The sequence below is a fragment of the Phyllobates terribilis genome, unplaced genomic scaffold, assembly GCF_046119375.1.
Source record: "Phyllobates terribilis strain yellow unplaced genomic scaffold, ASM4611937v1 Scaffold_4__5_contigs__length_816908805, whole genome shotgun sequence".
Lineage (NCBI taxonomy): Eukaryota > Metazoa > Chordata > Amphibia > Anura > Dendrobatidae > Phyllobates > Phyllobates terribilis.
The window spans coordinates 572268860-572279860 of NW_027362764.1; the positions used below are offsets into that span (position 1 = coordinate 572268860).

Genomic DNA, 11001 nt, shown 5'->3' on the forward strand with positions numbered 1-11001 from the left:
ATCTTCCAATCGATTTCTGGGTATAAGTAAATATCGCCCTCTTCACTTTGCTCACGTACTATCTAACGCATCTTTAATACCCCTCAGAGAGATATTTCAGGCCTGCTCTATCCCTCCAAGAGCCAACTATGACTATACACAATTGCAACATTTCTATTCCCATGTTAGAAAAGATAGACAGCTCAATAGGGATATTACAAATTTTGAAACACTGTGCCTGTCGTCATCTCCACCTAATAGCCCATACTACAACTATCAGACCACCCTATTGCGATGCATGGGAAATAGAACTGGGCAAATCTTTTGAAGACTCACCATGGGCTAAATGTTTTCAATTTGCTCACAAAACGTCAATTGCAACCAAAGCTCAAGAAACCTCCTTTAAGATAATCTCCAGATGGTACCGGGTTACCGTATTACTTCATAAGTGGTGTCCCGCAGTATCAGATATCAAAATGACTCGTCTCTCTGTGCCCAAGTCTCCTGAATCTCTATTGCTCTTTATGATCCCAACTAGTTTCACCAAATACAAAAGGTCTTTAATAAGCTACCTTATACAGGCTGCTAAGAATATCATTCCTCGTCACTGGAAAAGTACTTCTCCACCAACTCTGGAGGAGTGGTTCTGTGAAATAGCCCTTCTAAGGCTATGTGCCCACGTAGCGTTTTTGTGGCGTTTTTACGGCTGCAAAAATGCTTGTAAAACAGCCTGCCATGCAAAGCAGTGTGAATTCGGATGTGCTGTGCACATGATGCACTAATTTGCGCGCCGAATTCGCATTGCGTTGCAAAACGCAGCATGACCATTTCTACTGCGATTACGCTGCAAATTCACAGCCATTGAGGAACATTGAAACGCAGCAAACCCGCAGGTATATGTGGATTTGCTGCGTTTCAATTAAATTCAATGGCCGCGAATTTACAGCGTAATCGCGGTGCGTGTGGTACCCGGGATGAAGAGGAGACCACAACTCATCTTCATCCCGGCTACCACGCGGTGAAAAAAAGAAATAAAAAAGTTAAAAATAAACAAAACCTGTATATTCACCTCTCCGGCGGCCCCCGGTCTGCTCTCCGGTCCCCTCCAGTCTGCTCCCGGCCACATCCTCTCGCCTTGGCGTCCCGCAGTGTACTGTCAGGACCTGCGGTGACGTCATTTAGTCACCTAATGGTCACGCGTCAGGTGATGGTCGCGTGACCATCAGCTGACTAAATGACGTCACCGCAGGTCCTGATGGTACACTGCGGGACGGCAAGGAGAGAGAGGACGCGGCCGGGAGCAGACTGGAGGAGACCGGAGAGGTGAGTATACAGGTTTTTTTTTTATTTTTAACGTTTTAATTCTTTTTTTTTTTACTATAGATGCTGCATTTAAAGCATCTAAGTTGTTCACTAGTGTTGAGCGATACCTTCCGATATCAGGAAATATCGGATCGGATTGGATCGGGCCGATACCCAAAAAGTATCGGATATCGCCGATTCCGATACCGGAAACCAATGCAAGTCAATGGGACACAAATATCGGAATGAAAATAAACCCTTTCTTTCCTTGTAGGTTAATTCTACATGAAGGAAAACAACTAACAATAATGTAGAATATATTGGGGGAGGTGGTTGCCCAAATCGATGGGAACAGTGCTCACAGTGAAACATGAAAAGCCGGCAATTCAGCAGCGGCATACACCGGTACCCGACAATTTATAACAGAAAGAATAGAGCATCACACATAGATTAGATAGATAGAAACATGTCAGTCACATATATATGAAGTACAGTGACAGTGTTTCTTACTGTACTTGTCATTTAGTGTAAAGGATTTATTTAAAAAAATATTAGTGTTTTCATGCACCGTCTCTTTAAAAAAGCCGGCCGGCAATTCAGCATCTGTACCCGACAATTTAGAACAGAAAGATAGAGCATCACACATAGATTAGATAGATAGAAACATGTCAGTCAGATATATAATAAGTACAGTGATAGTGTTGGTTACTGTACTTGTCATTTAGTGTTAAAATAAAGGATTTATTAAAAAAAAAATTGGCGTGGGATCCCCCATAATTTTAGTCTCTAGCGGAGGTTAAGCAGACGGCTGGGGCAGATGTTTGAAGCCTGGGTAGGGGGTAATACCCACGGAGCTTCCCAGGCTACTAATATCAGCCCCCAGCTGAATACCTAGCCTTTACTAGCTATTAAAATGGGGGACCCCCCCCAAAAAATGACGTGGGGTCCCCCTATTTTAATAGCTAGCAAAGGCTAGGCAGACAGCTGGGGGCTGATATTAATAGCCCAGGAAGGGTGCCATGAATATTGGCCCCCTCCCAGGCTAGAAACACCAGCCGTCAGCTGCCCCAGAAATGGCGCATCCATAGGATGCGCCAATTCTGGCACTTAGCCTTGCTCTTCCACGCTGCCCTGGTGCAGTGGCAGGGGGTAATGGGGTTGGGGTTCATGTCAGCGCCAGCTGCCATGAAGCCCAGGTTAGTAATGATGGGCGTCTATAAGACACCCCCATTACTAACCTACAAAGTGTTAAAAAGAAAAAAACACACACTACACCCAGAAAAAAATAATTTATTTTAAATAAAACACACCATTTTATTTAATTCTTAGTTTACAAAAAAAAAATAGTTACCTGTCCACGTTCCTGCGCTGATCTCCCATGCACAGCTGTCACATCTGGAGATGGTGACAGCTGTGCATGGCTGCTGTAAGCTCACACTGCCGGGAACACGTCCGCTCCCGTCAGCCTGAGCCCCTGACTGAGGTCACCGGAGTGCATTCAGTCAGCGCAGCTCCGGAGACCTCCTTTACGGCACTGCTGTACCGTGGGAATTTCTCACGATACAGCAGGGCCGTAAAGGAGCTAACCGGAGCAGCGCTGCCTGAACTCCGGCGAACCAGCTTATGCAATGACGGGGCTGCTTTACGGCCCCATCATTCTAGCGGCGGCAGCGGTTCAGAGCGGTCACATTCTATGTGGCTGCTCTAAACTGGAGATCATCGTGGGACACTCGTGGACTACTACGGAGGGGTAAGGATAAGGTTGTGGTTTATTATTTTAGATTTTATTACAGGAGATCGATGGCTTCGGGGAATTAGGTGTCTAGGTGAGTATAGGTGTAGTTTTTTATTTTTTACTTTATTTTAGGTGGCGATCGGCGGGGACAGGTAATGTATGAACTAATTTATTGTAGGTAACCACTGGCCACCAATGACATGTATTTAAAATTTATTGGGGACACAGTAGGGCAATTTAAATAGCAGGATCAGGCTGATGGGAACTACTGCTCCCATCGAGCTGATCCTGCTGGCACGAGTGGACGGGGGACAGACATAGGCCGATGGGAGCAGTAGTGTCACATCGGCCTATGTCTGCCTGCACCATACCTGCCCCAGACATCGCACAGACACCGCGCACACCCGCAGACATCGCACAGACAAAGCACACACTCGCAGACATCGCAGACACCGCGCACACACCCGCAGACATCGCACAGACACCGCGCACACACCAATCATGACCGGTCTGATGGTCTGGGAGGTGAGGCTGACCTGTGCGGCCGTGGGAAAGTTCATGTGAGTTCATGCAATGCAGTCAAGCATGAACTCACATGAACCCTCTGAGGGCACCGCAGCTACTTCAAATGAACAGCTGATCAGCATCACCTGATACCTCAGCTGTTCATTTGAAATAACCAGCGGGAAAGCGCAGCACAGAACTGGAAAGTCGGCGGTGAAGTCTTTTCACTGCCGGCTTCCCCGCCCGGGTCCTTCTCTCCCCGCTCGTTGGTGCTGTGCTCCCCGCCCGGTCCTAACTTACGATCGGGATGGGAGGTGGCGAGGGGAGCGGAGGATCGGGGTGGGAGGCTGCGGGGAAGTAGTATGGGGCTGTGTGATTGTTTAAAAGCCGCCGGCTTTTTACCGCCCGCCAGCTTTTAAACAATCAGGAGAATTCTCTCACGCTGGGATGGCATTCTGATGACAGGCTGGATCGCAGCTGAGCGCTGCCATCCAGCTTGCCATCCTTCAGAGACACTGCAGAGCGCAGGCATTATGGGAACTTCCGATTCCGGTATTCGATATTGTAAAAGTATCGGAATTAAGTATCGGAATTCCGATACCGCGAATATCGGCCGATACCCGATATTTCAGTATCGGAATGCTCAACACTATTGTTCACACGTTATAAATCCATGCCGGTTGCATGGATTTATATTGTGTGATCAACTTGTTAAGCACTTTCCAAGTGATGCTAAAATAGCTTGGAAAAGTGCTTGAAAAAACGCATGCGAAAACGCATGTAAAAACGCTAAAAAAACGCTTCTCTCTGGCAGAAAAAACGCATGTAAATCTGCATGCGTTTTTTTCTGCCAGAGAGAGGCAAAAACGCTCTGCATCAAATCTGCTACGTGGGCACATAGCCTAAGGCTATGTGCCCACGTTGCGGACCTGAAGCATATTTTTTACGCTTCTCCCTGGCGGGAAAATCGCATGCGGATATTACATGCGGTTTTCCCGCCAGGTAGAAGCATTTGTGAGGCGTCTTTGCATGCATTTCCGCATGCGGGTTTTCAAGCACTTCTCCAAGCATCACTTGGAAAAGTGCTTGCCAACTTGTTCAGAATGGTAAAAATTAAAAAATTAAACTTTATACTCACCTTCCGATGCATTCTCTGCCCTGTCCGGAGTCTTGAGCGGCTCACGCTGTTGTGTGCAGGACCTGCGGTGACGTCATTGAGTCATGTGGTGGGTCACATGACTCAATGACGTGGCAGGTCCTTCAGACAACAGCGCGACGGAGGGAAAACATCAGAAGATAAGTATAAACTTTATTTTATTCTTTTTTTTCCTTTTTCTTTGGTACCCAGGTCTGGAAGAGAGTCTCCTCTCCTCCAGACCTGGGTACCATCCGCACATTGATTCCGCTGCGCTTCCGCAAAATTAATGAACATGCTGCGGATTTTTGACCGCAGCATATACGCTGCGGAAAAATCCGCAGCATGGGCATTGACATTGTGGAATGCCATTGGGGACCATGGGGTGCGGATATACATGCGTTTTTCAAGCGTTTACGCTGCGGAAATTCCGCAGCATATACGCTTGAAAAACGCTACGTGGGCACGCAGCCTAAATAGGATGGAACATTTGATTGCCCAATCCCCCACTGACTGTGATAGATACTGTGAGACTTGGAGAGACTGGATTGAATTCCAGGAATCTGATGCCTACCGTCTTACATCAGACTGATGTGACCTACCCTTTTCTCTGGTGCATTTCTTCTCTGTCCAGATTGTGCTCCGTGTTGGTTCGCGCCTGGCTGCACTATGTATGGTTTCCGTTGGATTTTAGTAACTTCATAATTGTAATACTGATGGCCTAAAATGTTCTCTTCCTTCCTTTTTCTTCATATAACTTGATGTTTTATTAGATGCTATACTTATATGCTATGATATATTGATGCTGATATTGTCATGTTTATTCTTTTTTTTTTTTTTGTATTTTTGTAATTGAAAATTATTTAACCTTTCAATAAAAATGTAATTTTGAAAAAAAAGAAATAAATAAATGGCCCTTAGCCATACCTGCTTTTTTCTGTTGTCTGTCCAATCATCTGAAATTTTTAGTACTTATGTTGATGTATCTTCTGTCCTTCTAGATCGCGCCAGAGTAGTAGGAGGTTTGCCTGATGTTGTCACCATACAAGAAGGAAAGGTAAAGGAATGTCTCATAAATCTTAGCAAAAGGGGCAAAAAAGAATTATGTTGATTTTGTAACAGTTCGTAGGTCTGACTATAGAAAGCAGAAACACTGCAGGTAGCGAGCTGCAGTGGTAACGCAATCAGTGGTAAGTCAAGGAGTCCTGTCTGGTAAATCACAGCTCCAGTGTGCTAATTCTAAGGGACCCTCTATAGAAGTAATGCCTTTCATATATTAATATAAAGTGACTGTACCATCAAGTCAGCTTGCTCAGTTTACAATTATTCTGTCCATAATAGCAATACATTTTTATTATTAGTGTGTATATGTAGTGTGTGTGGGAGGGCATAGGGGCAGTTGTCATTGGTGCAAATTTCTTAGGGTATGTAAAAAAAAAAAGAACGTTGCAGTGGCATTGCTGGCGACAAAAATCTGGGACATTGCACATCCTCCAAACGCCACTTTGAACTGTATTGATGTCATCATGATCCCTGATCCCGATACAGTTGGAACTTGCTATAGACCCACCATCTTTGTTCTGTAGGTTACTCTAAGCCTACATCCCAAAAGACATCAATGCCCAGGCAGCACAATGACATCTCTGCATGACGTCGCTTGTGCTGACTAGTTCTGTGTGCGGGGGGGGGGGGGGGGGAAGAGGACATAGTAGCCCAGATTAGGAGAATATGACTTTTTTTGTGGATGGTGGCACAAAAAATAGCATTTTTAGTTTTGGAGGGCAGCAGTCGAGGACATCATTACTTTTTAAGGGGGCACTCTGGGGGAATTATTTGTTTTAAAGGGTCACTCAGGGGCTTTATTAATGGGTTAGTGGGTACAATACTTGCTTTGCCATGGACACTGACAACCCACTCCATGGGTCCAATTTTCAATTTAACATATATATCATACAATACAGCATTATTCAAGTCATGGTATTGGATGACTAGATGTCACAGTGTTGTGATATGTATGAATCCTCCATTATTTCACAGAAACACATACAACAGGTAAGATTTACATCCCTCCCACATTCAACAAGTTTCCAACATGCCGTCTAACTTGATCAAATGTGTAGTAGATCTCACCACGTCACAATGAAGATGATCGTGTCGTAGAGTTTTTTTTAACATGGACCTCATCTGTGTTGTCCGCTTCTAGGCACTTAACCTGACATGTAACATCTGGGGTGATCCAGTTCCTGAGGTCACTTGGATGAAGAATGAGAGGGAACTGACAGGAGATGACCACTGCATCCTAAAGTTCGAGTCCGGGAAATATGCCAGCTTTACCATTACCACCGTCTCTCAAGCTGACTCTGGCAAATACTGCATCCGGGCAAAGAACAAATATGGCACTGAGACCAATGATTTCACTGTAAGTGTGTTTAATCCAGAGGGTGAAGAAGCAGCGGAGGAGGAGGCTCAGACCGATGCTAAGAAAAAATAATTGAAAGGGAAAAATTAAGGAGGGTAGAATGATGTTAAGTGCTATTAGGGTGTGAATGAGTTCTTGCTTCTTAAACCTCTCCTAAGACCTCTCTGCAGTGCAAGGTAAATTAGTGAATTCTACTGATACACACTTATAGCGAGCCCTGACTCCTTAGGGGAGATTCTGGGAACTTGCACTTCTGGGAGGCTTTAAGAGATGTTTAAGGAATGATGGTTAATTGACTCCACTCCTTTAACCTACCTCTTTTTTAGACTGCAACTTAGTTAACTGAGATTTTAAGTCATGGCTGTCACCTCCTCACTGTGGTAGCTATTTTATGGGCTGAGATAATGTTTATGTCTATATGCTTGGAGTGTCCATTCTGTCATTAGACATTAGCGGGACTATTAGCTCAGCCCATAAGATAACACTCTACAGTTATACGAGGTGAATAAAGTTTACGTAAACTGTGAATGAAATGATTTAGATATAGACACAATATATATATCTTTAAAATAATGGAGGCGGACTTTCATGTTTCCATGTATCTAAATATAACATTTGTCTATCATTGTCCATCTTAGTATCTAGTATCCATTTATTTAAATCCCTTTAGCTTAAATATTTAGTCTTAATTCCCCGAAACATAATCATAGAAAAGTGATCCTAAAACTATGGACAATCCTGAAACAACAAAAATCTGCATAAAAAATGTCTGTTCCACATTAGTCTTAACTTTATCTAGGACTCTATACCTGTACTATCTGATATAAAAAAGCTACACTAATTATTTTCCAATCTTAAGGCTGTGTGCTATTCAGTCTCACGATTTATTATGTCGTAGTAACAGACCAATTAATATTTAGACAAATCCATCACCTGATGGACACCAACGGATTCTTGCGTAACCCATTGGCTTAAAACAGGGTCTTTTGGGTTTGTCATTGTGTTCGCTATTTTTTTGTTTCTGTAAAATATGACGTAATCTGAAGCAGAGACTCCTAATGTAACCTCCAACAAAGATATGAACACAGCCTTACCCGGATAGATGCACAGATAATTTGACTGCTACGCCCTAAATACAGAGTTTTTGGCAATCCAATTTTTAAAGTGTAACCTCTGACCCTAGATAGAGATGAACCCAACAACCAAAGCACAAATATGAATAACCACTGAGAATTTTGATTTGTTGGTTGCTATGTCTGCATATGAAAAAGTAATTTTGACCATAGTAAACTGCTGTATCTGTGCATATATTCGATACAAAAGCACTTTCAAACATAAAGTAAAAGTTACAAAAAAAGTTAAAAAAAACATTAGTTCTGATCATTTATCTCTTACTGCATCATAAAGCGCGACTACAGGTATTATTATATCTTAATGAGATGAGGTGGGTAAAAGAACTGGAGTATTGTTAAGACTGAAACCTACATATTAAAGTTCTGCATTGGCGTGTCATAAAAATCTGAATTTCCTACTTTATTTCTTTGATCTTAGCAGTTAAAATTATGCTTAAGTTTGCGTTTTTCTATTATTTTGCATGATTGACATTATTCCACTTTCCTACCCACACAATTTAGTGAATTTAATAGGAAATTATGTGAATATAAGCTGCATTTACACTGAAAGATTATTGTAAATGAGCATTCCTAGGAACACTTGTTTCATAATAATTGTGAGCTGTAAACAGGCTGCTGATCACCTGATGAACAAGCAAAACGCTCGTTTGTTGAGTGAAATGATTTTCAAGCTTGCTTAAAAATCCTTGTTCTCGGCAGCACATCACCCTATGTAAACAGTATGTGCTGCTGAGAACAATGGCAACATGTGCATACTGATTAAACCAATACAAATTAGTCACTGCGGATCGTTTAGCGTGGTTTGCCTGTGTAAACAGGCCTCTAAAAGACTGCCATTTAGTGTCACCAGTCAATTAGTGTAAATGGACCATGAATCTCTTTTGACATCAATGTCCACATTGTAAATGGTTTAAATTTGTGTGTAGATATGGATTTAGATAGAGATTTGGATCCTTACAAAGTCCATGAGATAATGCAGAAGTGCTCAGTAATGGTAAAAGGTCATGAAAAAAAATCACATTTTTAAGACACGTCAAAGAGTTATGGGGCTTGGTAAGACACAACCGGGAGGATTCTGAGAAGTTCTGGTTTTAGGAGTCTAATGAAACAGTGCTGTTGTATAACTGTGTAATATCATACTGTACTGTAATATCACCAATATACTGTATCCTTCATTAGCATTCACTCTCATGTCTGGTAATCATTGAGTATTCAGTCACTGTATGTGTCCTCTCACTGTTCACTAATAAACTGAGCACATATTTTCATCTCTACCTCCACCATTGTTTCACTGCGTTTCCTTCTTTTGATCACCAACCTTCACCGCCGCACCATGGATAACAGTGCTTGGATTACAATTACCTTCACTAAAATCATAAGGAATTTCACAAATTCATCACCCACAAATACTATTATCACTGAATACCAGGAGAGGTTTTAGAAAGACAATCAGACATTACCGGAAGTTGTACAATAATCTGTATTTCACCCTAATATGAAATATGACACTTAACATTTAACCACTGGATAGACTGCAGTGAAGCAGAAGAGAATGATGTAGAGACGTCTTTCACATGGTGATGAGATTTTGGTAGACAGAAGTAGATCACTATAGTTTTTTTATACTTATGCAACAAATTAAACATAAAAAAGTACAAAATATTTGAGCCGTCAGCAGAAGTGGGTTATAATATCGCTAAACTTCCAAAGGCCACCAAAAACACCACTGACTGTGATGGGGTCTGCTGAAGTTCTCTTGTAGTTTCTGTAATTTTTCATGGCCCAAATAATGGAAACCCTGACTGTATCAACCAATGCAAATGCGAGGAGAACCTGAACTAAGGTAACCCTTAATAATGGAAACCCTGACTGTATCAACCAATGCAAATGCGAGGAGAACCTGAACTAAGGTACATCTATACAGGTCCTATTCATTGTGGATTTCCTCTAGCAGAAAATCTGTACCAAATTGTGTAGATTTTGCTCAGGCTTCAGATTTACCTGTCATTTTGCCGGTCAAGTTCACACAATCTTAAATGTGAAGAGACAAATTTTGTGTCCTCACCACTTTAGCCAGCTAACTATGGAAAAGAAGAACAGCATTAAAGTAAGAGTTACACAGTTCTGAGTGATTTTTCCAGAGGGTTGGTGAAATGTGTAGCCAAGCGTAACATCATGTTATGTAGTGTGACTGGCACCGATAACATACACAACCACCATAGGTTGAGGTTGACGGGTCTATAAATCGGACTGTAATAGGTATAGATTACTGCAGATTGGTTATTCACACAGAGCTCATAGAGATAGCACCTACTATGCCAGCAATGTTCCCCATTTGTAGGCCATCTGTAATTGATAGTTGTATCCGGCTATAGAATCTGGGCCCAATTTGCTTGCTCCCTCATTGTAAGGCAACGTTCACACAACCACATTATTGGGCCGAGTGTTGTACGTGGAAAAAACTGACACCACTCAGGCTAATGTTATGCAGTTGGGCTGTTCAGATGACCATTTTTTTTACATGAACCAAATGTCATTGTAAAAAACAATTGCAGCATTCACTAGTCTATTCTGTATTTCCGATGACACTTGGCTATTAAAGTCTACAGTTGCATAAAGGAAAAATCCCATATAGATCAATCATATAGCATCTAATTTTAATGGATGCATTGCCGTTATTAACATAGGAAATTTGGTCACGAAAATTTTATTCATTGCTGATGTGTAAAAACAAATGCCATACGGTTGACAATACAGAAATGTTTTTTTCTGAATTAAAATCCAACAACTTTTT

The 11001-nt window shown here is 42.2% G+C and overlaps 1 protein-coding gene across 2 annotated transcripts in view; it reads left to right on the forward strand.

Annotated features, from left to right (window-relative positions):
• MYOM1 (myomesin 1) overlaps positions 1–9413 on the forward strand; it is a 172816-nt gene extending 163403 nt beyond the window's left edge. The window contains exons 37-38 of one of the 2 annotated variants that reach the window (XM_073679112.1): positions 5657–5712; positions 6859–9413. In XM_073679112.1, coding sequence (XP_073535213.1) covers positions 5657–5712; positions 6859–7146 — 344 coding nt within the window. In that variant the 3' untranslated portion in view covers positions 7147–9413. The remainder of the gene's footprint in view (positions 1–5656; positions 5713–6858) is intronic. The other variant, XM_073679111.1, reaches the window with a different exon arrangement.
• The last annotated feature ends 1588 nt before the right edge of the window (positions 9414–11001 follow it).